At 41.4% G+C, this 27,137-nt stretch overlaps 1 protein-coding gene across 5 annotated transcripts in view; it reads left to right on the top strand.

The window, feature by feature from the left end:
- The window catches only part of FAM135A (family with sequence similarity 135 member A), a 96,792-nt gene that overhangs the window by 1,733 nt on the left and 67,922 nt on the right, over positions 1 to 27,137 (top strand). For 2 of the 5 annotated variants that reach the window (XM_075414575.1, XM_075414573.1), the window contains exons 2-3: positions 13,448 to 13,533; positions 18,099 to 18,219. In XM_075414575.1, coding sequence (XP_075270690.1) covers positions 18,143 to 18,219 — 77 coding nt within the window. In that variant the 5' untranslated portion in view covers positions 13,448 to 13,533; positions 18,099 to 18,142. Of the gene's footprint in view, positions 1 to 13,447; positions 13,534 to 16,986; positions 17,006 to 18,098; positions 18,220 to 27,137 lie in introns of those variants that run through there. The other 3 variants (XM_075414572.1, XM_075414576.1, XM_075414574.1) reach the window with 2 other exon arrangements.

The following is a 27,137-nucleotide window of genomic DNA, read 5'->3' as shown; positions in this document are numbered from 1 at the left end:
GAAAGTTGCTGGCCGAGCGTTAGGAATAGCTCCCGGCTATTTCCTGGTGCGGGGAGGGCGGCACTGCCGGCGGGGCCCGGCCCGGCCCGGCCCCGGCCTCCCCCCCCACCCCTGCCCGGCGGGCCCGGCCGCGCTCCGCTCCCCCCCGAGCGGGGCAGAGCCTCCTGCGCTGCCGAGCGCCGGCCGCGCCTGGCAGGTGTGCGGCGGGACGGGGGCTCCCAGCTCCTGGAACCGGCCCGGGGGCAGCTGGAGGGGTGGGTCAGCCTCGGGGCGCTCATGGCAGAATTTGCGTGATTGGTGAGCGCTCTTCTGGAAAAGGTGTTTCCCTTCTGTCTGCTTCTAAGCAGAATTTTCCATAGGACTTCTTTGAAAACTTTATTTCGGGATTGTATGTTGCAGACATACCACTTTGCAGAGAAATGGCGTAGCGTAACAGATTTTAAATAATTGTAATTGCGGGGCTTTGCAGTCGTGTTGCTGTTACAACTAAAGAGGTGTTTGAGCTAAAGTGTTTAAGCCCACTTCCCCTTTCTCATGACAGCCGTGGATTTTTCTGATAGAAAGGTAAACAGAGTTCTGTGGGAAGTCTCACATTTTCTGAAGTAAGTGGGCATAAATGTCTGTTTTGTTTTAGTGGGTTTTGCTGTGTTTTTTAAGGAGTTCAGTCAGCTAGCTGAATCTTGTCTTATACATGGGCAAAGCCTGAGCTAAAGTCCACACGCACCGTTTTTTTGTTTGCTGGACCAAGAAGCAGCAGGGAATGCTATTGGCGTGATTCTTCCTGCTCTGGAACAGAACGTGTTACATTTTCATCTATAAAATACTTAGCATCTCGGTGGTGAAGAGTAACCTGCTTGGCTCTTGCTAAAGGGTGACTACCACAGTCCAAACCTGGTTCAGTATGGCTGTGTTTTGCTGGAACGTTACAGCTTTTTCAGGATGAAAGAATTCTGGGTTTGTGGAGGAGCGAATTAAATACTTTGGAGTAGTTTTTGTTATTCTGTTCAACAATTCCTTGCCCATTAGAACTGAAAATACTGTTTTTTGTTCAAAGTGAGCAATAATCCAGGCTCTGGCTGCATCTCTGCAGATACTTTAAATGAATGAAAGAAACGCAGAACTGGCATCTTGCTCTGTTTCTTCCACATGACTGTGCTGGTAGTCACAGTCTGAGTACCTGCATTCGGTATGTCAGAGCACTGCTATAAATCTTAGTCTATGTTTTCCTTGGATGGACCAACTTATTTTCCTTTTCCTGTCTCGTTTTTTCTTCTGTAAGTAGCATAAGCCAATTCTTTGCCTTTCCTTCAGTAATCAGTAAAAAAATTGCAGAGCATGAACTGGCACTCATTCTTTGGAATGGCTTATATTTGCCTTATGTGAAATACAGTCCTACAAAACTGGCAAGAGCTGACTGGTATAATATGTGAAAATACTAGTTTTATTCTTAATTTAACACTTCTTTTGTTAATAAAATAGATTTGTTGTCTTCACTTAAAATTGCAGTCAGCGTGATTGGACTGGGTAAGGATTGGCACGAGTTGTGATCAGTGATAGTAAAGTGCACACAGCAAGTGAAATCCGTCTTCAGAACTGTGGTTTTTAAAATGTGCCAGACAGCCCAACACATTTGTTGGTTCAGTTTAATTCCATTGCTATGGAACTCAGAACTGAGTGCGGCAAAACCTCAAAAATAACACCTCGCATTCTGTTCAGGTTTCAGAAGCGCTAAGCCCTGGTGTCTCTTCTGAAGCCCAAATGATGGATGTGAAACTGTTACCTGACACTCTAGTTTTGTGGTTTTAACGCTTCCTTGGGAAGTACCTGGGTTCCAAATCTCGGTTCTAGGACTGTCTCTTGTATTTTTATCCCACATAAAAGAATTTGTGAATACAGTTCCGAAGCAGAGAGAGATGTGAAAATCGAGATCCATCGCTCGCTCTGGTGTTTCCTGTTGACTTTGCTAGTCAGTTCTCCACTGAGGAAGACTGACAATTTCTGGTGGACTTGATTGTTGTGGTTTTAAGACCTCGTGAACACTCTGTGGCAGGATGTTTCTGTCAGTATCTCACTATCGCCAGGTTACAGCCTGATGTTTTGGTGCGAGCATCTCTTTGAGGGTGCTGGAAGTGATTAGGATGTGGGATACCTATGCCATGGCTGGCTGTGAAGGTAGATAGGAAAGCAAATTCTGGCAGAAGGATGAGGCAGATTACTGTGAATGGCAAGGTTTTGAACTACTGTAGGTAGAGATATGGGAGCCCTATCTGAGCTCTGACGTTTGTACTGTTATTTTACTTCTGTGAAGAGAACCTAGCTGTCTACACCAGCCTAGGGGGCAGGTACCTAAATGTTCATTAATGCAATGCTGAGAGTACTGGTGCCTGTGTGTCTCTCTTGGCCTGGGTGCTGTCCTGAACAAATGCAGACAAATTAACAAATGTTGAATAGGAGTTAAATTGATACTAAAGATGGACCTCAGTGTGAGAATTATGATAAATGGTTGTGAATTCTTGTTACTGTTGACCTTGTTTCAGTGTTTGAAGTTGTTATTGATACCGACCAGTGCTTGTCTTCCTTGCTTGGTAAATGATTCATCTTACGCTTTGTGTCTTCTGTCTTGTTCTTTCTCAGCCCCAATCCCTGCAGACTGCGGGGTAGGCTTGGCAGAATATACCCTCTCCTTAACCAAGGTGGAAGAGTTGCATTTTTGTTGTGTGGGGTTTCCCCCCTCCCCTTTTCCTCCGTATGGAAAAGTACAGTCTCACTAGCACTTTAGTTGTTTTCATGATGGGATAGAGGAGTAGCGTTTGCGTGTTCACGAGCACTTGTTGGTGATGGAGATTTGTTTTGCCAGCCTGCTGTTGTATGTCAGGTACCTCTGACAGGCCATCTGCTTGGAGAGCATTTAGCCAAAATAAGTATTCGTCTGAAGTACCTGAACATTCAGTTTCTCTTTTGGTTAAACTATGAGCATAATTTAGAATTTCTTGAATTATGAATTATTTAATCTTGCATTCATTTTCCCTCCTAGTGAAAAAGCTTGGAAAATTTGATTATTTTTTTTTTTATGAAAAGTTTGTTTATATCACAACGTTCAAATGCTTTACATGTTGGATATACGATCCTACATAGGAACCTTCAAGTCACAATCTTGCTGTTTTAAATCAGGAGCGAGAGACTGGGTTTGACTGGTAAAATCGCTCAAAAGCCACTTTTTCTTGTCCCTGTGAGCTTGCTACAATCAGGCCATGTTTCTGAATAAATGCTACTTCTGTGTTTTTCTGCCACAGCTAGGCAAAACAGTAAAGTATGTCCTTACATTCTGTCGACGTTCGTGCACCATGTGTTTTCTGTGTGGCAGCGCACGTGCTTTTACGCTTGTTAAGCATCTGCTGATTTTGGCCTACTCTAGCATTTTACTAAGCACTTTTTGATCACGTTCATTCATGGGATACATCTCATGAAGTATCGTGTATAGAAAACTACGTCACTGTAGGAGTGTGAACATAGCAGTTAAATATTTATGCATTCATTTCTAGCAGAAGCGGTTGGTATGTTGGTAATGCGGTCTCACAGATATTTGCAGAAGTCTGCTGTACAAATTGTCTTCCTCAAAGAACAATACATGGAACATTTGTGGTAACAGGAGTATACAACAAAGAGTACACAAGAGAAAAAAATCTGAAAGGGAGGAAATAAGTTTGCCGTAGCTTGGGGTCAGGGAGAAGTCAGGTGAGCAAACTGTGTTTACTTCAAGCAGGAAGTCGGTGACAGCACTATTCTTGGAAAGAATAGGCAGAGAAGCAAGGACAGCATGAAACCTCGCAGAGTTCAACTTACAAACAGAACAGAAGTTGAAAACGCTAAAGCAGATGGAAGTGACATCACTTCAATTTTTCGTTAGACAGTTTCAGTTCGATCTTTTTTTTTAATGGATTTTCGTTAGAGGTTTTGGAATTGGGAACATTTTCAGTGCTAAGAATCTTGAACTTGATATTTTGCAAGCGATTTTGTTGGAAACAAGATACGAAGTCTCCCTTATCAATATTTCATAATACAAATAAATTTAAAATCTCCTCATTTCTGAATTGCGTGGCTTGTATCAGGAAAATTGAAAACATACACTTTTTACTGGTTTTAATTTTCAAGTGAAAAGTTACAAATTTGTTACCTCTAATACCATATAATTATACATTCATATATACACACATATATGTATGCGTATGGTTTTCTGAGTCTCATAGAATTCAAACCTGCGCATACCACACCCCCAAATTCTTAGAATTAAGAAGAAAAAAATCTGCAGTTTCATCAGTTGTGCAGAAAGCCTTACGCTTGACTTCTGACATTTTGAAATAATAAAGTGGCTTGTTTTTCAGATCTGGCTCTGCTTACTATAATCACAACCTTGTTCAGGTGTTGTAACCTCATGAATCTATCCCAGCTACTGATCATGACATAGATCATTCATTACCTGTTGCGTACAGGATGTCAAGTGTGATAAGCTTATCACGCTTTCTAGCTATAAAATAAACTGAATTCTGTTTATGCTGTAGATGAGTTTCTGAAGTTAGTAAGCAAGGTTTCCCTTTAAATTTTGGTATCAGAATGGCTTGCAGTATATCTCTTACCTTCTTTCTATTTAGACTTACGAGAGAAACATAACAGTATTTGCTCTTCTGCAAGTTTAGGAATTATAATTCAAAGAAACTGTACTTTCTTCCCAGGCTGTCAGTTCAGTTGTCACTTGATGGTTTTTCTGCATGATGATAATAAATTTCCATGTAAAAAAGTTCCACCTAAATTGTGTAATTAATGCTGCTGTCTTTCAGTAGTAGAGGTATTTGTGTATCTAGTACTTCTGAACTACGGCATATATTGCTTGCCTGCCTATTTATGTGTGGCCTATCTAGCTTTCTATAAATGCACATATATTTTCTTTACAGATTTTCTGGGCAAACTCTGAGATTATACCAGCTACTGGATAATTCCAGGGCCTATGGTTTCATGTACCTCTGACCTTAAACCCCTCACCTCAGTGAAATAAGAATGTGCCAAGGTATTGAGGATATTTAAAGTGCCAAAACAATGAGGCATAGATAGTAGAAAGCATGTATTTTACTGTATTACATGTAAAACTGCGTAGGGGAAAAAAAGACGATTGAGTTCAATACTGGACCTGAAGAAGTCAAGACTTAGATCTCTCCAAGTTTGTGACCGTTCTGTCAGGCTGGACTGCCCTTTCTAATGAAAGCCCTTCCTCCTGGGGCAGAAGCTCTGAGCCATGAGGTTTTACCTGCTGCTAATTTTACTTTGTGTAGTCTTAAGACATGATGTCTTCTGTGGAAAGTACATTGTATGGCTCTGAAATTAATTTGAATGCCAGCTGATGCTAACAAACGTTTGGTCTGAATTTGAGTTGGTGACTAGAAGCTCTAACGGTTGTGTACCTGCCTTGTGACTTGGGAAAGGTGTAAAAGCTGACAGAGTTTAGGTGGAAGGATGAATTTTCATGGCCTGTCAGTATGGTCAGCTGTCGGTTTGTCCTTCTCAGGTGGGACAGGAGGCGCCAAGGACCTGTTTGAAAGCAAACCAGCTGTGCTGTCGGCAGGGTAGGGAAGGCCTCTGATGACTTCGGTTCCTGGTTGTTGGGCCTTTTTCCCCTGGATGTGCTATGCTGTATTTAATAGGTGTTTCTGCTTGTTCTAGTTGTGGCAAATTTGAAAGCAGCATAGAAGCGATTTAATGATTACGAAATGCTAGTACAAGAATTTCTGACTAAATATGACAAGTAAATCGTAGGAGAAAAGGAGTGAACAAAAACTGTTCCATGTAAAACACTGTCAAGAATTGTTCAAATAGCGTCGGTGACAGTTCAAGCTAATTCACAAATCAGTTTGCTGCTTTGTTTTGATGTAACCCTTCAAGTCTGCCCGTTGAAGATACCGAAGGTGATCATTAGACTTGTTTCATTTTGAATGTGTTATTTCGGAAGCAGAGCTATGCCATGCTAGGGGTTTTTCAGCGGCTTCTCACGCACCGGCATCGTTCTGTCAGTTGAATGCCATGCCAGGTGGGGGAGGCAAGAGGGGCATCAAGCCTTCAAGCCGCAAAATAAACAAAAGCAAAACTGAAATTTGATAAGGCTGCTGTATTTGTCTGTTTAGTAGGGACACTTCAAGTAACTTTTACTTTGTCACTGTAGCGAGGGGGGAGGCAAGGCCAGCGCTGCGAGGCTTGCAGCCGGTGGAGCTGGGGGGGGCACGGGGGAGGAATGGGCTGTGGCCGCCGGGGTGGCCCTGTCTCCCTCTTCCTCCATGACAGGAGTGAAGTGCCCTTCTGCAGTGGTAATTGTTCCTGTCCCCCAACACCAGATCTGTCAGCCGGTGCGAGCAGAACATGTTTCTGGGCCTGTTGGGAGGAAGAGCTGCTGGAAGCTGCTCGGCCCTCTAGCCTCCTGTGCCTTCTTCGGGAAAGAAATACCCCTGGCCCGGGCTGCCAGGGAGGGTGAGCCGTTGCCTGCCTGGGAAGCTGGGCCTGTGAGGAGGGAGCAGGACATGCCGTGCTGAGCGGAGGAGAGAGGTTAGACATGGCTGGTGCGTGGGCCCTGGGGCTGTGTCCTTCCTTGGGCGGGGAAGCAGCACTGCCTCCTTCCTCTTTCAGCTTCTGAAGTGAATGTAAGCAAGGAATGGAAGGTATTTTACCTCAGGAATGGCCGTGAGAAGGGGCAGTTGCTTTCCCCCTGCCACTTGAACCTCTTTGCTTTGCTGCGCCGAAGCCGTGGCTTCAGGAGCCGGGCGCGCCGAGGGGCCAGCCAGCCCGAGGAACCGCCATGTCGCACCGCCGCTCACCTTCCCTTCTCCGTCATGGCGATGGCACTGCCGTTTGTGGAGCTCTGCTTTGAAACAGGATAAGGAAGTAATCTGATCAAGCCCTGCAAAAATAGATTATTCTAAAATGGTAACTAATTCATGTTAAAATGCTGTGCCACGAGCACTATGTTGGCAGCGTGGGGGATGATGTGCTGATGCTGTGAAGATGGGAATGAGCACCTGGGGCAGAAACCTCTGAAGCTGCTGCTGATGTGGAAGAGTTTGTGTAGTTTCACAGGCAGAGCTGGCTGAAATTCTTGCTGTGCCCTTGCTCACTTCTTCAGGATTAGGTGTTAATATTGGCGTACTCTTCCAGATGTGTCAGTGCAGCTGTTTGTGGAGCCGTGCTGTATTTACATCAGTGAAATGTTGCAGTTTAAATTAAAAAAAAAAAAAACCCAAATCTTACAAAGTAACCTCCAAAATACCTGTAAAAGTTTGTTTTGGTGGTAGTGGGTTTTTTGCCCCCCACATCTGCCAGCACAATTGCAGAGATGGCTGTTGGTGGGGTGGGTGGGAGCAAGTCTCCAAGGGCGGCAGAGAGAAATCCTTTAAAGACTTTGCTGCTGATGGGATATCATGTCCTGTTTTCTCGTAGTGCTTACGGACATCCATTCTTCCTGTAGCATATGTGCTGGGCTCTGCTCAGTTTGTTCAAGGTGCTATCACAGTTGTCCACCACTGCTGATCAGTGCCTGCTTTACTTGACACTTATTTCTTCAGAAATTTGCTGAGCATTTTTTTGATCAAAAAGTGCACACAGTACTCTATGTACTGTTTTACGTCCCTTCTCTTGCAAAGCAGATAAAATTAAATCAGTCCCTGCTTTCCTTTATTTTGGTTTTTGGTTTTTGGTTTTTTTTTTTGGGGGGGGGGGGTTGTTTCTGTGTTTTGGGGTTTTTTTTTGTTGCTTGTAGCTGTTGGGCCAGATCTGATTTGCTGCAGGCTTCAGTGGTAGAAAAGAGAGTGGGGGACATCAAGGATAGAGCATTAAAATCTAGCAGTTGCCTGGTTTTGGTCATAGCTAAGTAAAATTATAAAATTAGATATGTTTAAACTTAGTGCTTTTAGATTTTGGAGGCAAGCAAGAAATCCGTTGCTGGAGGTCCCACCTGAGGTTGCAGAGAAGAGTATGGCTCTTCCTCACCCGGTCAGTGTCAAAATAAGCAAGCAGCGAGAGCTTGAAGTCGTACACCAAACAGACATGTAGATGTTTGTTTGCTGCAATATGGTTTTTGAAAAGCTTTAATGCACATTCTGAAATACTTTCCCAAGATGACATTAGGTCGTTGCTTGCAATGTCAGTCTGCTTGTCCTTTAACTTTACACTTGTGTCATACAGCCGTAACTAAATTGCACTTTGTACTAGGATAATACAGATTTGACGGTAAAATGAATGCATATTTTGTGTAACGAAGGAGTTGTAGGGAGGGTCTTAGAAGAGGTATGTTGAGATAATCATTAACAAAGGAAGAACAAAATAAGAATCTGTGACACTTCTCTGGCGGGTATTGAATAAAGGCAGTGGACAGAAACTATGAGAAGATGAAAACAAAGTTCTACATTTCCACAGAGTTTTTAGAATTTTGTGTCATTGAAAATCAAAGAATCAAACTTCTAGCCTAAATTTCTATGCTATGTTGCTTGTCTTGATTTGGTTTGTTAAAATGGTAGGCAACTGGAAGGCAAACCACAAGCAAAAAAGTGAAATCAAGGATTGGGTTTTTAAAGATGTAGTAAAGTCAGCCCCACATCATCTAACTTTATATTAGGTTATTAACATTAGGTGTTGAAAAATAAAACAGGCTTTCATACAGTACTGCTATGTGTATCTAAAACATGAATGTTTTAGCATTAGTCCTAGCAGAGTCACTGTTTTTCCACGTTGGCACATTCAGCCTATCACCACAGGTGATATTAGTGCAGGAACTACAAAGGGAGTGGTTTTGTGACCACTGACCCTGGATCAGATTTACTATTGGATTATTTCCTGATGTAACTTTGATCAGGCAGGCAAACTATCACATTTCTGAAGTTTTAGTAAGAGTACAGAGTATATGATTTGCACTGATTTAATGCCTGCTGTGGGAAGAAAGACAGTAACTATTTGGCATAAAGCCTTCCAATACAAAATGAACCTGTCAAATCTAAACTGTATTTACTGTCTTGTCAAACCGTGACCTCAGAGCAGATATGGGAACAGTGACTCAACTCTGTAAATTGTGCTGTTTTATTTATAGAGGACAATAATATGGAATTATTACCTATTAAAAATAATTTACTGAGCATGTACAGTTAGATTCATTTTTCATTTCTCTTGAAATCAAAGCTTTATATTTTTTTTACAAGAAGTTTGCTTGGAGTGGGAGAGAAGTTGCAACAACTTTCTTTTGGACACTATTCTGATTCACAAAATATGGCAGAGTAATGACATTAACAGTCATTGCAGACATTTTAATGCCAAATTCCATCCACGTGAGAGTTATTTTTCATTTAGTAGCATTGCTTGGGACATGGAATTCAAAGAGATACCGCTTTCTTCCTTTGTGTGAGTAGGAAAATGAAGTATGTTTTAAGAACACTAAAATAGACCCTTAATATTTTATGAAGAACCTATTCAGTTGGGCGGAATCGAATTATTTTAGTAAGCTTCCCTCTTCTACTTGAGATTATGAGAATGTGACTATATTAAGCTATGCAGTTTGTTCTTTAAGCCAGAATAATACAGCTTGCAAGTTTTTTTTTATTTTACTATAAGATCATTATATGCTTTTTATGTAAAGTTCCAGAACACATTTAATTAAGTATTTAGGATAATCACTTCATTTTTCTTCTTCCCCTGTATTTCTCTTCTGAATAGATTGTTAGGAAAAGATAGATTGATTGTATTAATTGAAAATTATAAGCAAAATAATGAATTTATTGATTTACAGATTTATATCTGGGTACATTACTTCTGCTTTAGTTAGAGGTATTTACTTCATTGCTGTTTTTAAGGTAGCTTGATGGTGAATGGACAGCTTAACTGCTGATTTACACTATCCCCTCTCCTTGGTTCTCACCATGAGAGTGTAGTAGTATTTGGCTCATTTTTGTCACTTGGCTGATGTGCGGGACCAAGGTTAGACAAAAGGCTGGCTTAATGTGGTAGTGTATATTCTGAACTGCCACTGCATTTCTTCAAATGCTGCATTTTGCTGGTTCCAACTCAAAGGAAGTCACTTTTGTGCCAGTTCATACACTTTTAATCATAACTTTGAAAATGTGGGTTTTCTTTTTAGGGGAAGTCTTTGTAAAAGTCAAATAAAGCATTCAGTTTGGTTTGCTTATGTTCTGTTTCCACTTTCTCTGCAAATTGGTATTGAAACCATTGCTCAATTCAGCCTAATGTGGAAGAGGAGAAGGGATCTCAGAGATGATTAAGTTTTTGTTGAGTTTAGATTGGCGGCTAAAGAGAGAAGACACTGAAGTTAGTGCCCATACTGGGAGGAAAAATACAGAACTTAGCTAGCGTGGGGTCCGTTTTGCAGCAGCTGGCCAGTTGCTGTGGATATAGCTTCCTCGCACCTGCGGGATGTGCAGTCTTTTGCCTAGTCAAGGGGTCATAAAAGGTTATTGTGGTGGAGGGAGAAGGACACATCGGTAGGAAAGCAAGCTTTTAACTGTGCTGCTCACAGAACTGTTCATGTTAAACTTTTAAATGAGGAAGCTTAGAAATAACATGTCATTTGTCAGACAGACAAAGACCAATGCTAGGGTAAAAGGGAATAAGATTAATAAATGTTCAAGATGAATTATTGTATCACATACATGATCTATTAATAGGGGAGAAGAAAAGAATTAAATGTAACATATTAATGACTTCCATGCTCAGTGGGAATAATCAAGTTGTCAGCTCAAAGTAGTGAGTACGTTGTTTTTATCAGTGTGCTGCACAGAGGACCAGATATTAGCACTAAATTTAAAGCAAAAAGTAGGAAAATTTGAATTTTTAATACTTAAGCTGATTGTTTATCTGGCCCATTAAAATGTCATAGATATCTTGCATTAGCTTTGTTAGAAATGGTGAGTCAAACCTTGCAGTGGCTGTCTGGGAAAAAATACAGGCTTAGAGAATGAGGCAAGAACAAAATTTTAATTGTTGGGTTTTGTCCTGAGCCCGTAAAATTTGGTCATTGTTTAACTATATTTAACTGGTTATTTACATTCATATAGTTATTTATAACTGTGAAGCTTTAAAAATAATTTCATTAATAAATCCTGGTATAAGCAGTCTATTCTGTTGTCTTTTTCTGAGTAGTGGTCATGTTGCCTTTTTAGAATTGGGATAATGAACTGAAAAAGGTATCCTGGATATCTCCACTTCAGGGTTGTTTTTGTTTGTTTTTTTCCTTGTTTTACAACATGATGATTATGCAATCCAAAATTCAATTAGCATTTCTTTTCTACCCCCTCATTTTTGTAATGACGAAGAACCAGGGTTAGTTTGGAGTGCTGGGAAGCTCTAGACTTCAACCAAAATGCTGTGATACTGGGTGCCACACAACTGCGAAAGGATTTCAAAGAAGAGAGTTATGCTTGATGCAGTAGTCCAGGCTCTCTTTGCAGGAGATGCAGAGGGAGGTGTGAAATGATCGAAGTAACAGGCTGATTCTTTGAAGCACCGTGCTGAACTAATACATGCGGTGAATTATGCTTTTTTCAGCCTTGCAGTAATTAAAACAAAAGAGGATATTAGCTTGGATGAGTTTTGGCTGTATGGATAGATGGAACATATTTCTAATCACATGCAGACAAACTTGGCAGGTCTTGCGCATAGTCTTGCCAAAGTCTGTGAGAACCCAGAGAAAACTAAATGAAAAATACTCTCTAGGTTTACAGTCAGGTATTGTGCATGCCCAGAAAGTAGGTATCAGGAATAGCCGTGCAGGTCAGGTCAAGAACTCTTGTTTTCGCCACATGAGTTTCAGCTGAAGGCTGTGTCCAAGAAACAGCTAAAATTGGAATTGAAGACAGTTCTCAGGTGGGGGGAGGAACCTGTGAGTCATCAGCACAGAGATAGATGGTGGCTGAATTTGTGTTGGCAGGTGCTGGATCTCTGAGCAGAAAGGAGAAGAGGACAGGGAAAAAAAGGTCAGGGATGGAGATGTACAAAGCTCCTGCAGAAACTTAGAAGAAGAAAATTATCTGAAGACTGTGTTAAATGAGCAGCTAGAGGAAAACTGTAGGAAAATAAACATGTTGTATTTTCATTTGTAGGATTCTGTATTTTTGCTTTTGACTTCACCTGGGTATAAAAAAATGAATCTTAAAGCTAGAACAAGTTCAACTACTCAGAATTTTGCGTGTTTTCTCTTTCTCTCTCTTTTAAAAAAAGAACTTAGCTCTTTTTAAGAGAGAACTGGAATGACGCAGGCTGTATTGCGTTGTGAAACTAGAGAAATGTCAGTGCCATTTTGATGTGGCGTTATGGTATCAGGATTTTACTGGGTCATTATCGATAATTTATGGTATCAAAGATGTAATATCACACATGACATGCACAAGTGTTTTCCATTTTAAAAAATTCCAGATGATGTATTTTTTTAATGCTTCGCTTTCTCTGTTTTCTCTCTGAAATTAAGGCAAAACCAGTTTGGATTCATGGCTTTTCTGCCCAAGCTGTGGTAGATTTTGTGTTTGTGTTTCTCTGAAATGTATTTACAGAAAGGACGCACAATTGCTCTAAGAAGGGATAACTAAGCATTCTCTTCTCTTTGTGTCCAAAATCTAAAGGTCATCAGATAAAGGGGAGAACTTGGTTATTTTTTTAAATACCCTAATGGTTTAAGAATACAGGGGAGACAGACTGCTTCTTAACAGTTTTAAGGTAGTGGTTTAGCAGGAGCTTTAAGGAGAGTTTCAGAATATTGGGTGGCATTGACCTACCTGTAACGTTTGCTCTGAAAAAGTGGGTTCTTGGTCTTAGGGCTCTCCTGTTGGTCTCCTGAATTTTGTCTCCTGGGATGAAGGAACATGAGATTTACCAGAAGAATTTCATCTGACTTACGCTTGTAAGTTGTCTCCTCCCTGGTAGTGATGTAGGACTGCATGGGGTCATGAGCTGTGTTTGATGACTCAGGCCAGAATATCCTCCTACCTTCTCGTTGCTACATTGCTGCTGGTGAGCCGAGAGTCTCTCTGGAGATCGGGGAGGCTGTGGGGCGGCTGGGAGCGTACTGGAGCCTTCTGGGAGCTGGATTTTACAATACCTTGGTGAAGACAGGCATAGTTTGGCTGAACATGGCAACGTTGGCTTTGCCAGAGCATGGGCTTCACGAAAAGTTTAATTTTTTTACTTTATTTTGGAAAAATAGGAGTCAGACTGCTGCGCTTACAGAAAGCTGAAAACTGCAGCGCAGGAACCGAGGGCAGGTTGGAGAATGCTGGTGGGTGGTACATGTATGATTGTTGGAGAGAGCATGATAGGGGCTGTTACTAGTACGCAGGAAAAAAGAGAGGAGAGCATGAGTACTGAAAAGTTCTAGAGATATTGCTCTTAGTAAAACATTTTTTATTTGTTTGTTTTTTAGTTCAAGCAGTATGTTGTTGACAGCAATCACAAAGAACTGGAAGACTTGTTAATTAACATACTAAAATGGAGCATTTACCAGTGGAGGTAAGACATTCTTTGAACATGCTGCGCTTCTGTTTCTTAGCATTGTCTTGTAATTCCCACTACATGTAGCTAGATTCATGGCACTGTTACACAAGCATTTCTCTGAGAACAAAGCTAGTTTAGGAGGTTTCTGTACATCTCCATCTGGCTTTTCATTGCACGCTCAGGTGCTCTGATGCAGCTGCTGTGAAGTGTCACTAAAATGATGAATTTAGAAAAAAATAGAATCAAGAAACATTTTTTTCCTTCTGATGGTCTTTTAAAATCTGATATCCTGTGATCCACTTTGTGTTGTGGCCTCAGAACTGAGATTAGTTTGGATAACTGAAGAAGTGGTGAGCTAGTGTGGGGACAGCATGGACTGGCCAGGATATGTAGGAGATTTTCCAGCTTAAGAAAATAAACCAGCCCGCAGAAGTGTGAAGGAAAGTAAAATTTTGGCCCTCAGTATATGATCAAGTGGCTTTAATTGACATTATAACTGTTGGAGATGTTCACTCTCAGTGCTTACATACTTCTTAATATTGAAATGCTGTTTTCATTGTAAGTGTTAAGCAGCTACTAAAAGTTATCAAACCCTCTGTTCTAACACGTGTATTAGGGTATTCTTCTCATTTATTATCAGATCTTATGGTGCGTGTTTATATGCTGCATTAACATCTGTTTCTCATGTGGAGGGCTCCTACTGAAGGATTCTTCTGCTTCTTACTAGCAGACAGAACAAACATGCAGTTCAGTAGCTCAGTTTCTGAATGCTAATTATATGCTTTAAAATACAACAAACTCATTTTAATGAGTTGTGGATATTTAATATCGTTGAAGTTAGTCAGTGAAGGTTAGCTGTGAATTTGAATGGAATATATACAAATAAATACTTCTACATGAGTTTAAGTTTTTTTTTGTTGTCTTTTCTATGATTCACTTACAAAAATTAAAGACATTGTCCAAGTTTGAGTTTCTCCTTTAAAATATTTAATCACTGCATAACACTTTCTATTACACAGTTCGAAGAACGCTGTTTTCCTTTGCACGGATATCACAGAATCACAGAATGGTAGGGGTTGGAAGGGACCTCTGTGGATCATCTAGTCTAAACCCCCTACCGAAGCAGGGTCACCTACAGCAGGCTGCACAGGACCTTGTCCAGGCGGGTCTTCAATATCTCCAGAGAAGGAGACTGCACAGCCTCCCTGGGCAGCCTGTTCCAGTGCTCCGTCACCCTCAGAGGGAAGAAGTTCTTCCTCATGTTCAGACGGAACTTCCTATGCTTCAGTTTGTGCCTACTGCCCCTTGTCCTGTCGCTGGGCACCACTGAAAAGAGCTTGGCCCCATCCTCCTGACACCCACCCTTCAGATATTTGTAAGCATTTATTAGGTCCCCTCGCAGCCTTCTCTTCTTCAGGCTGAACAAGCACAGCTTTCTCAGCCTTTCTTCATAGGAGAGATACTCCAGTCCCCTCATCATCCTTGTAGCCCTCCGCTGGACTCTCTCCAGTAGCTCCTCGTCTTTCTTGAACTGGGGAGCCCAGAACTGGACAGAGTACTCCAGATGAGGCCTCATTAGGGCAGAGTAGAGGGGAAAGAGAACCTGCCTCGACCTGCTGGCCACACTCTTCTTAATGCACCCCAGGATGCCATTGGCCTTCTTGGCAACCAGGGCACACTGCTGGCTCATGGTTAACCTGTCGTCCACTAGGACACTCAGGTTCCTCTCCACAGAGCTGCTCTGCAGCAGGTCTGCCCGAAGCCTGTACTGGTGCATGGGGTTGTTCCTCCCCAGGTGCAGCACCCTGCACTTGCCCTTGTTGAACTTCATCAGGTTCCTCTCTGTCCAACTTTCCAGCCTGTCCAGGTCACGCTGAATGGCAGCACAGCCTTCTGGTGTATCCACCACTCCTCCCAGTTTTAGTAGTGGTTTGGTTTATGTCAGCCTAAGGCAGTGGATGCTCCCCTTCCCCCAGGTTAAAGTACATGTGGAACAGGCATCAGCTTGGTGAAGAAAAAGCCATCCTCAAAGCTCCGCTGATTGACTGCAGTGCTGGGTACCTGCAGAGGTATGCAGCATTGCGTTCTGGATGCACACTTCTGTGAACTGTGACTCAGTATTTCTTAGTGGTTTTGCAGTTGATACTGGAGCAAGGCATGGGTGCCAGCTTTCCAAATGTTGTTGGTAGTTGAGCAAGGGCTGTATTAGTGGATTAAAGCACGTGCAGGCCTGTGTTTGCTGGATTCTGTGTTCGGTCTGCAGGGGTTACCTGACCTGCCAGTTTTTAGTGGACTGGCTGGGGATGCTAAGTCAGTTCGGCAGAGGAGGGAGTGGCCCCAGCTAGAGCCGTGTTAGATGCAGTGGAAATATCACAAGCTCACGGGACAGCCCATTTGGCAGTAATGCAAGATGTGGCTCTCCTAGCTTTTTTTGTTGAATTAACTCATTCACAAAATGGACTTTTGAGCGTGTCTAATTGGACTAGTTGTGGATTGTTCTGAGTTTTCCTACTGGGGGCTTGAGGGACCCTGAAGCATTTGGGAGTGACTGTCTGGCCCAACAACTCCTGCAGGAACAGTCTTCCCTTCTCTTAGTGGGGGCACACTGTTCAGGGATGTAGACAGTGCCACTTGTCATGCTGGGGAGTCAGAGGCCTGTGATGTCTTCCTCCCTTGAAAAAGTAGTTTCATCAAAATGCAAGCTGGAGGAGAGTGCCCCATGGCATCCTTTGTCTGTTAAAGTCCATTTGCTTTTTTCCTGAGTGTTTTAAAGTGGGCTTCTTTCTGAGGTATTGGACAGTTTCATCACGGGTTTTATGCACAGCCCGCAAGGTTTGTGGCCCAGCAGCCGAGGGTCACAGCGGGTCTAAGATCTCTGGATCTCTGCTCAGTGGCAGGTCAGGTTCCATTTGCAGAAGATGCGCTTGTGTTTTGGTAGGTGATGCACATGTGATAATGCAATATGGCAATTCCAGAGAACTGGAGTGCAGAACTTCTTGATTCTAGCTTTAAAGACAACTGAGGGCATCCCTGTGGAATCCTGTAGGCAAAGCAGTGGAAGAGGGAATTGTTGTAAAGCCCTGCAGGTTGTCGGTGACAATCCTAACGCTGCATACTGTAGCAAAACTTGTGGCATCATTCGATCAATCTGTTGAAGTCTCTCGATTGAAATTTGAATGATGACAGGATTTTTAGACACGTCAGGTTAACAGCGTCATCTACATGCTGCAGTTTTGATCTTGCAGTAAGGGCCCTGGATCTGAGTTCTTCATGTTGTCATAACTCAGCTTGAGAAGCAAAATTCCTCTTTCCTTGTCCCCTGTTACTTCAGTAACATACTGTTTCTGTGTTTTTGTGAAGTGCATGCAGGGTCCTTGCATTGGCTGTTAAACCAAGGTCAGAATTAACTTCTTGTTTATGGTTAATAATCTAGACTTGTGCTATGGTGCTTGAAGCCTTCCAGCTCCCCTCGAGTGAGTACAAAAAGGTAAATCTTATCTTGAGTCACATGCCGAGATAATTTAGTTGGTAGGCTAGAGGTAGCCCCTAAAGGTGACTTTGCTTTCAGGTGACTGGTACTGCTGTGGCATTGACTTTTTTTGCTATCTACTCTGTTTCAGTCTCAGTAGTACTGCCTGCTGCTGCACAAACATCAAAATGCCTGTTCAAAATTCTAGAAACATTAAAAAAAACCCCATAATCCATTCAAGCTCCAGCCAGACTAGCTTTTTTATGTTTACTGCTTCTTCATTAGACCCAGAAAATGGACTAATGTGCATGAAGGATAGTCTAGTTCAGTTTTTTTGGTTTGCTTGTTTATCAAACCAGACAGTGCTTGCAGGAACTTGTCACTTGAAGACAAGTGTTTGCAGAAAGTATACTCTATTTTATTAATCTAGTTCATATTATTGAAGACAGAACAGCAGAACTCAGTAAAGTCTGTAGGTTTTTAATTTGAGTATCAGCAGGCAGTTGTAAATTAGTGGGAAGGTGCCAGTCTGTGGCTGTGAAGACAACAGTGAAATTTAACACTTTAGTACTAACAAAGATTGACTAAAAATGGGCAATGTTGCCACCCTTAACTCCTGCCTTCCCTCTAGAATCTCTCCATCTAAAGCCTTACATGACCTGGTCACACACTTTCTTTGCACTGTTTAGCCACACTGTAATTCGGCTGTCCTTGTCCTCAGCGTTGGAGTTGAGGCACTACTGCCTGCATGGTCATTCTGCTTCAGCAAGGGCTGGAAGCAGACCGTGCTCTTTTTCTCCTTGTCAGCAGTATTTTTCCCTTTCCAGCCAAGTACCAGAGCAAAGCTGCAGTACATAGGTATCAGTAAGTGCCAGGATTGTATTATGCTGATGTTGTGTTGTGATACTTCTCTGATAACATTTGATACCTTCACAACAAAAATAGAAGTTACTGTGGGCAGGATTTGGTATATTCTGTATTCTGATTTATCCCAGGCCCTGTAAATTGAAGGAAGCTCTGCAAGATTGTGTGTAGTATTGTCCTTTTTAAGGCCAGATAGGCGTTATCCCCAGCTTGTGTTCTAAAAAGTTTGTTTTCTTTTTGTTTTCAGTAACTAAGGTGCTGACAAGTTTTGACTTCTTCATCCTCATAAAAATGAGTGAAGTTCAGGCTATGGTAGAATTCTCCGTGGAGCTCCACAAATTCTTCAATGTGGATTTGTTTCAAAGAGGGTAGGTAGTGCATTCTTTCAAACTTTACAGTGGTGGATGGCTGATGTTGGAAAGACCTTAATGGGTACTGTCACATAGTGTTGCTTCATATATTATTGACTGTCTTTATAGTGGTTTGTAAGATTTTTATTCCTTATTGGAAAGGCCTGTACTTTTTAGGAATCAAAATTAAATACCCAAGTAATTTGGCCTAAAACTTAAGTAGTAGTAAACCATTTTTTGTCTAGTTGGAGAAGAGGGAAGCTCTGTAGAGTTGGAGAGCAGATTATGTTTTTATCCAGGCCTTTATCCTTTCATGTCTTAATTTCTGTAATCCCTTTTGTTTGAAACATGATAGATGTTTCTCTTGAATCTTCTAAAAATGTTGCTGCCCCAATTAACTTATTTGTCAGTTTGGCAGTGGAGAATTTCACCAGCTTCTCTCCTCCTCACACTATGCTGTGCCTCCACAGTTACAGACGACTTCATACTGCCTCAGTAGGCTCTCCTGACCTCCGCTTACTCTGCCTGGTCTCTGTAGAAGGCTTTTCACATTTCTTTCATATAATATTACCTGATTGTCCTAAGTTCTTCCTTTCCCATGGCTATGTAGGAAATAGTCCTTTGTAGTTTATTTTCGAGTTATTAAAGATTATTGGTCATCTGGTGTTGTGGTATGTTGCCCTTCTGTCAGTCTCCTAACAGACTACAGTAAAAATACATGTGAATGTTGTAGTTCTTATGATGTTAGTTTTAGATAGATCTGGCTGACGCTGTGTCAGTGATTACAGACAGGGAACAATATATATTAGTGTTGAGTTATGGTAGCTCCTTTTTCCAGAACATTGTAGAATAACTTGCCTTAGAAGCTTTTTAGTAATAAGAAAATATATTCTTGTTTTTAACCTTGTCATAATGCAAGGCAGGTGGGGGGGTTATTGTTTTTGGTAGGGTTGGGGGTTTTTTATTTGTGTTTTTTTTGTTTTTTTTGATGCAGTGAGCTGATGAAGGTGAATGAATGGGAAGGTTTCATTGCTTTGGGATGCACACAGTTCCTCCACCTTTTATTAACCCTCTGAGGTGGATATTTTGGGGAGCAGCGATGTTAAAAACAAAAATATAGGAAGGATGAGGAAGGAGCTCAGGAGTGAGGCATAAAATACTGTTCTAAAACATATTTTGGCTAGCTAGCCTCTATCTTTGCCATGTTACTGTTATTTTTCATCTATATTTTATTAAAGCTAGCTTTTCACTAAATTTGACCCGAAGCTGGTACTGACAGAAGTGATTACCCGTTGTGCTTGCTACCATTTGCAGTCAAAGTATATGCAACAAACTCTCTAAGACATATGTCTATGTCTTTTTAGGGAAAATTGTAATTTCACTCTTCATTGGAAGAGGAGGATTAAGCAAGGCTTAAGAGGCCTGGGAAAACACTGAGGATATTCTAATTACTCCCAACAAAAAAGCACAGTCTGTTGAATTATACCCATTTTTAATCTCTGAAATCGGTGGGGAAGGAAAGGGTAGAATATGGATGGCAGCGTGTTAACTCTGATAGAGGAGAGCGTGAAGCGAAGAAGGTCTTTTCGTTGTCTTAACCTTACAATTCCAATGATTCTTCAGAAAGGTCGCTGAGAAGCAAAACACAGCAGTACAATTACTAGTGCTCTACTTAGCGTGTTTCTTTTTAGCTTACTCTTTAAAAAGCAATAAATTCACAGGGCAAGTTCAGAGAGGTGCAATGCTGGCATGATGAGAAAAGTGACCTGAGTAGATACTACCTCTCTGGTTTCAAGCTGAACCTTTAACTCTGGATATGTTCTCTTGGAAAGCAGTATTGGGAAGGAGAGGGAGCTTCCAGAATAATTTGAAAGATTGAGTAATGTGACTGTTGCAATAATTTCTGTCAGTTTAGGTAAGTTCTGGTATTTTTCTAGGGAATTGTCTTTGTATTTCTTGGAGACAGGATGCACTATTTACACTTCTGGATGAGCTCTTGGGTGATGGGTTGAATCAGCAGGAAAGGAAATCCTTAGTTTCATAGTTAGCCTCCTATTTTTGAGCTACCACTATGTTTAGCATGGTTTCTCTCACCAAAAGTCAGGTATAGAATTGACTGTATTCTGAGTTTGTATGGGATTGTGTGCATTCAAGCCTACCCAGCTCAGCAGGACTGTCTCATGGTGTTAGAAGCATAATGACCTTCTGAATCATGTAAAATAAAATGTTGGATATTATAAGTAATCACGTCAAGCTGATCAAGCTCCTTCTTAAATCTTAGTAGATTTTTATCCAAACTGTTTGGTTGGAGAGCGAGTCCAGACTCTCACTCTTTTGATTATGGGAGACATCATAATTTCCAGCCTAAATTTCCTTCTGATCAGTTTTTAGTTGTTTCTGTTAACAACTTTGTCCTGTGCATTGAATGACTCCATCAGTCCGAGTGTTCACTCTGATGTTTTTTTTAGATGTCAGTCTTTTGTCTCTTATTAAATATGAACTGAATCACTTTGGCAATTTGAATTTGTGGCACATTTCTCTCCCCCCCCCCCCCCCCCCGTAGAGTCCATATATCCAAATATATAATCAAAACCATCATTACCTCTTCCTGGTTTTATAGCTGTTTGAAGAAATCTGCCAGCTATTGCATGCACCAGTAGCGTGTTTTCTTGGATCTGTATCTGTAGTGACACTATTGCCAGAAGCACTTACGACTGTGTTTACACAAACAATTAATTTTGTACTGAGGAATGAATTACTAGAAGCAGTGTTGACGTCCCTGTATCTGTGTGGTTCCAGGGTTACTTCAGACTAGATTTAATCTCATCTTCTGGACCAGATGTTTTGCATCCTGAGTGTATTTTGAAGTTGTTCATACCAGTAATCGCTTCAGACCTTTTTGTCCCCTCCCCCAGGGGCTGAAGTGCGTTTTGTGACATGTAGATCAGAGCCTGTGGTTTAGCTTTCTCCAGGAGGCATCTAGGTTATATATGTGGAAAGCTTCCAGTGAACTGGACCAGGATGCGGCAAACTGCGATCATTGGGGAAAGTGTGTCAAAACCACCCTGCTGATGTAAACCAATCAGCAGTGCAAGCTCAGCCAGAATTTCTCATGGTATTTCACTCATTATCAAATTTACCTGAAGGGTCCTCTAATGGACTTACTGTTATAACCATGTTATTCTCCTAACTGACCCTTTAAAGCAGACTCTTTATTTTCTTTACTGTTAGGTAACTGTTACTATTCTAAGTGGAGGAGAAATACATAGAGCAGACGCTTCCTTCTAATACACAAGACTTGTCTGTATGTGTGACTCCCTGCTTCTCATCTAAGTCAAGAAGGGTTGTTCTATGTCTGTGGTGATTCATTAAGCAGTATCCTTATCTAATACAGCTATTTCATTATATTTTCTTATAACTCCGTGCCACTAGCTTAAAACCCAACTTGCTCCAAGTAGCTCTGTCAGTTGATTTTAATTTGTTGTTCCATCCAAATAAAGCTTCACATAATTTTCCTTTTTGAACTAGTGGGATGTGATGATGGGAATTTTTGCCCAAACAGTGATTGATATGCGAGTATTGTGTGACAAAATGAATAAAAGAAATGTAATTGTTTTGGACCCATGAGAATGACGATCTGAGATAGCCAGGCTTCAGGCTGTTTCGTCATTTTAGCTCATAAAACCTCCAGATAGATTGGGGCTCTGTAGTGCTGACCCTTTTTACAAAGGGAAACATGACTGCAGAACTGGAAAATGAGCTGAGTGGAAAACTGGCTGGGTGATTGGGCCCAAAGAGTTGTTGTCCGTGGTGCAAAGTCCAACTTGCAGCTGATGACTAATAACATCCCTCACAGATTGATACTGGGTCAGTACTGTTTAGTGTTTTGATTAACAACCTAGATAGAATGCCTTCTCAGCAAGCTTCTGAATGGTAAGTTGCAGGGAATCGTTAGATACCCTGGAGAACAGAGCTGTTCTTTGGAGGGATCTAGCCAAACTGGAGAAACAGGCTAACAGGAACTCATCAAGTTAAGGGCAAATGCAAAGTCCTCCAGATGGGGTTGAATAACCCTGTATGTCAGTGCAGGCTGGGGGCCAACTGGTTAGGAAGGAGCTGTGCAAAAAAAGGTACCTGAGTGTCCTGGTGTACAGTGGGTTAAACATGAACCGGCAGGGTGTTGTGGTGGAAGAAGGCCAATTGCATGCGAGCTGTAACTGCCAGTGTAGCAGCAGGCATACTTTGGAAAAGCAAGGTCTCCATCCTCTGTGTGTTACGCAGCCTGACTCCTAACAGCAGCTTAGCAGTGGTGTCAGGCTGTATGTCTTACCCAGTTTTCAAACCAGGATACTCATCTTTCTGTAATTATTTTCCTCTTTGAAAAATCTACAAGGTAGATGCTAAGTACATTTATATTTTTGCAAAAAAAATTGGCTCATAGACTTGAGCACTATTAAGACATACAGGGTTTCTTCATGATGAGAGTCACTGACCTTAGTCTGGGATTTCTGGAAATGTACAATCAGTTTAATATTGCTTTCTGTGCTGGAGATGGAGCGAAGTAATTTTTTTCTGTTTGACCAGTATCTTTGGACAATAGCTGTTTCCTGAAAACACTTTTTGCCACAGTCAAATACTATGTCTGTGTCACCGTGCTTACCTATTTACATTTCCATTCACATGTCGTCTCTTATTTCTGTAAGTCCTTTAGCATAAGGCCTCTTCTCTGTTTGCACAGCAGACAGCTAGTTAATTTATTAGGTTTATTATGGAAAGGCCTATTCTGCCTATTTAAAATAAACATGAATAAGAATAACTTTTTAATACTTTGTCAGCAAGCTTGTTCCACGTAACTGAAATGAAAACCAATTTCGGACATAGAACAGATGACAATGTTATCTTGAAACATTTTCATATGCACTTAGGGCATTGCATTCTTTTTTTTTTTTCTAGAGGTGGTGTTATCAGCTCTAGATGGACAGTTAGAATATATGATGCTCTTGTGATGTCATTTTGACCTGTTTTTTTCCTGATGTTTAAATGTTTGTGCAGGTGGGAGGTCGTGGCACACTAGTGGCAATTTTAGCACGGTTTGTTACAGAAGTTTGGGATGTTTACTTCTAACACTTTCTGTTCTGCCTCCTTCCACTGCCTTCTGGTGATTGTGAATGTTATTTACAGTGCTGTTCTTCAAAGGCGTTGTTACTCCAAGACCAAGTTGTCTCTTTTTTATGCTGTGGTCTGTGGATGCTAACCCTCCGCATGTACATACGTGTATTGTGTGTGTCAGCATCCTGAACTGAGACAAAAATATTTTGAGCATTTCTGAATTCAAACAACTGGTTGTTGAAAGTGCCGCAGTAGGCTGAAGTGCTCAGTTTAAGTTGCAGTGTTCCACCACCAGATGATGAATCCTGATGTCTAACTTAGAATAGTTATTCCTTTCCTGTGGGTAGCGAGATAAGTTTCCTGGTAATGCTCAATTGTGAGAAGGTGAGGTTTTCAGTTCTTTGGAGCCGTGTAATTGCTTTTTCACCTGTGAAATGGCGAATCTTATGGGCTAAAGAAACTTAAGTGATGGCTTCTAGCTTAGCATAGCATACACATTGCTGCAAGGTCTGCTTTGGAAACAGCTTTAGTCTGTGTTTTCCCTATCTCAGTGCGTTCTTATAATGTCAGTGTTAAATTATTCTTTTGTCACTAATCATTTGTTGTTTTGTCAGTAACATGCATGCACACACGACTGGCCAAAGCTGGATTTAGACAATTTTCAATAGTAATGTCTCTGTGTCTGTACTTTGTCTTTTCTTTGTGAAGTAGAATATTTGCTGGTTTTGTGGGTTTCAGAAACAGAACTTGGTAATGGTTATTTTAGCTAAGTGTAAAGTTGTTGGCAACCCAAGTAGACTGTGAATGGTGCAAGTAAAATAAAGTATTAACAGTAGCTCTTTATTATAGCTGCAGGTTTACATTTGTGCTCAGCACGTCTTGTTGTCTGTTATTTGACTTCATTTTGGGTTAAAAGATTATTGCAAAATAATCAAGGGTTTACATTAGTAATACAAGTCTAGCACACTTTTTAAAGTGTTTGTTGTTTAATAAATCACAGAAACACAGAATGGTAGGGGTTGGAAGGGACCTCTGGAGATCAACTACTCCACCCTCCCTGCCAAAGCAGGTTCACCTAGAGCAGGCTGCACACGACCTCATTCACAACCCCTCTGGGCAGCCTGTTCCAGTGCTCTGTCACCCTTAAAGTAAAGAAGTTCTTCCTCATGTTCAGATGCAATTTCTTATGCTTCAGTTTGTGCCCATTGCCCCTTCTTCTGTCGCTGGGCACCACTGAAAAGGGTCTGGCCCCATCCTCCTGACACCCACCCTTGAGATATTTATAAGCATTGTACGATCCTCTCTCAGCTTTCTCTTCTTCAGGCTGAACAAGCCCAGCTCCCTCAGCCTTTCCTCATAGGAGAAATGCTCCAGTTGCTTAATCCTCTTCACAGCCCACTACTGGACTCTCTCCAGTAGCTCCTCATCTTTCTTGAAGTGGGGAGCGCAGAACTGGACACAGTACTCCAGATGAGGACTCACTATGGCAGAGTAGAGGGGGAGGAGAACCTGCCTCGACCTGCTGGCCACACTCTTCTTAATGCACCCCAGGATGCCATTGGCCTTCTTGGCAACCAGGGCACACTGCTGGCTCATGGTTAACCTGTCGTCCACTAGGACACTCAGGTTCCTCTCCACAGAGCTGCTCTGCAGCAGGTCTGCCCGAAGCCTGTACTGGTGCATGGGGTTGTTCCTCCCCAGGTGCAGCACCCTGCACTTGCCCTTGTTGAACTTCATCAGGTTCCTGTCTGCCCAACTCTCTGGTTAACAGATGTGAAAAGAATATTAAATGCCTTCTGCAGAAGGATTCTAACAGTGGATTCTAACATAAAACACATTTTTGGAGGTGTATCGTATCTGAAATTAGGTTATTGATAGGATTTCAGGAGCACTAAGTTGCATGTGAACCTAAGGCCTGTTGAAAGTGAAAGGAATTTAAGCTTCAGAGACTGTTGGCATTTTAGCCGTATGGTATTCTTTTGTTCCGCAGATTTTTTTTTCTTTCCATGTGCATATACTTACTGATGTGCCTGAGCAGCATTGATATTTTATGCTTCCATGTGTGTGGTTGTGTAATGTAGCGTAAAATAAAATGTACTGAATCAGAGCATGAATTTTAATGAATCTTGCTATGATTACGCAGTAATTTCATAAGAAACAGTGCAATATATGAAAAGTTTTATTTTTTTCTGGATCCAGTGAGTTGTCTATATTAGTTTTATAATTCATTAACAGGAAATTAAAATTTGAAGAGAACTTTTTTAGTAGGACCACTTTTCCTTCTCCTGGCTACATCAGGAATTAAAAGGTTTTGTCCTTAAATAAAGAAGTAGCCTCTGCTAATGTTTTGTATTGTTAGCATATGATCAAATAACAAACTCTTAAGGGACAAGGAACATTCAGACTCACCTGTTTGATTTTCCTTTTAATTCATACGGCCCAGTTACACTTTTACTTTCGAACCGTGTTTCTGTATGACAGCCTTCAGTAAAGAAGTCTTGTGAATTGTCTTCTGACATGTAGCTTATCCTTTGAAGTATTATACTGTGATCTTTACATAATGTAATATGGTCTTTACAAAGGGAGAAGAAAGCTGTCAAATTTGTCTAACAGTGGCAAGATCATAGAATCGTAGAATCATAGGTTGGAAAAGACCTCTAAGATCAAGTCCAACCATCTACCCAACACCACCATTGCTACTAAACCATGTCCTGAAGTGCCACATCTACATGTTTTTTGAACACCTCCAGGGATGGGGACTCAACCGCCTCCCTGGGCAGCCTGTTCCAATGCCTGACCACTCTTTCAGTAAAGAAGTTTTTCCTAATATCCAATCTAAACCTCCCCTGACGCAACTTGAGGCCATTGACTCTCATCGCTAGTTACCTGGGAGAAGAGACCAACACCTGCCTCACTACAGCCTCCTTTCAGGTAGTTGCAGAGAGCAATAAGGTACCCCCTTAGCCTCCTCAAAGATAAGCTCTGTTCGTCAACTTATGGTTTTACAGTAATACAAAGAGCAGTAATAGGGGTTTAAGATTTGCAGGGCTGGACTGTAAAATAAAGGGAGTAGTCTGTCTAGGAAAAATAATGCAAATATTTTTCTTTCACTTTTGTTTTTATTTTTCAAAAGTGGATCATTTTCTGATTCTAGTTCAGCAGTGGATGCACACAAATACCCTGCTTGCTCTGAGGCAAGAATGAGTAATCTGAGTAATTTTAAGTTGGTATTGCTTCAAAAGCTGAAAGTTAATAGCATCAAATATCTCGTTAGCCCCTCTGATGCAGGATGTCTGAGAGACCAATGACATGATCTGGTCCCAAAGAGCAATAACAATTTGAAGTACCTTATGGTGGTACTTGAGAATCTTGTCTTTTAGAATAAAAAGCCTTGTGTTTGTTGAGAACGGGAGTTGGAAAAGTAAGTGGAAAATTGAGGACTGCTTCCTTTGAGTTAGCTGAGAAATTAAGGCTTTTGAAGTACATGCTGCCTTAGCTATGTGAGTGGAACTGAAGACGTGGAAAGGGATGTACTGCTTGTCTTCAGATGTCTCAGTACAGTGCTTGTGTTAGGAGACTTCTAGCCACACAGGGAAGCTTATCTAGGGGTCACCTAGAGCCACTGTAAATTGGGCTTCTACTCTGAAGCCTAGAAAATCCTCTCCCCCATGTTAATTCCAAGAAGACTAGACTCAAGCTTAAGAAACTAAATCAGATTCATGAAGCTACCTGTTTTAGGCAGATACATATTCTGATTTGTAAAGAGGATGGTATATGTGCTTATTTCTTCAAACATTATTCATGGAGACACAGCTAACACTTCATAA

The sequence above is a fragment of the Opisthocomus hoazin genome, chromosome 2 (assembly GCF_030867145.1).
Source record: "Opisthocomus hoazin isolate bOpiHoa1 chromosome 2, bOpiHoa1.hap1, whole genome shotgun sequence".
Classification (NCBI taxonomy): domain Eukaryota; kingdom Metazoa; phylum Chordata; class Aves; order Opisthocomiformes; family Opisthocomidae; genus Opisthocomus; species Opisthocomus hoazin.
The sequence above is the reverse complement of the archived record's forward strand: the minus strand, read 5'-3'. Positions and strand labels throughout refer to the sequence as shown.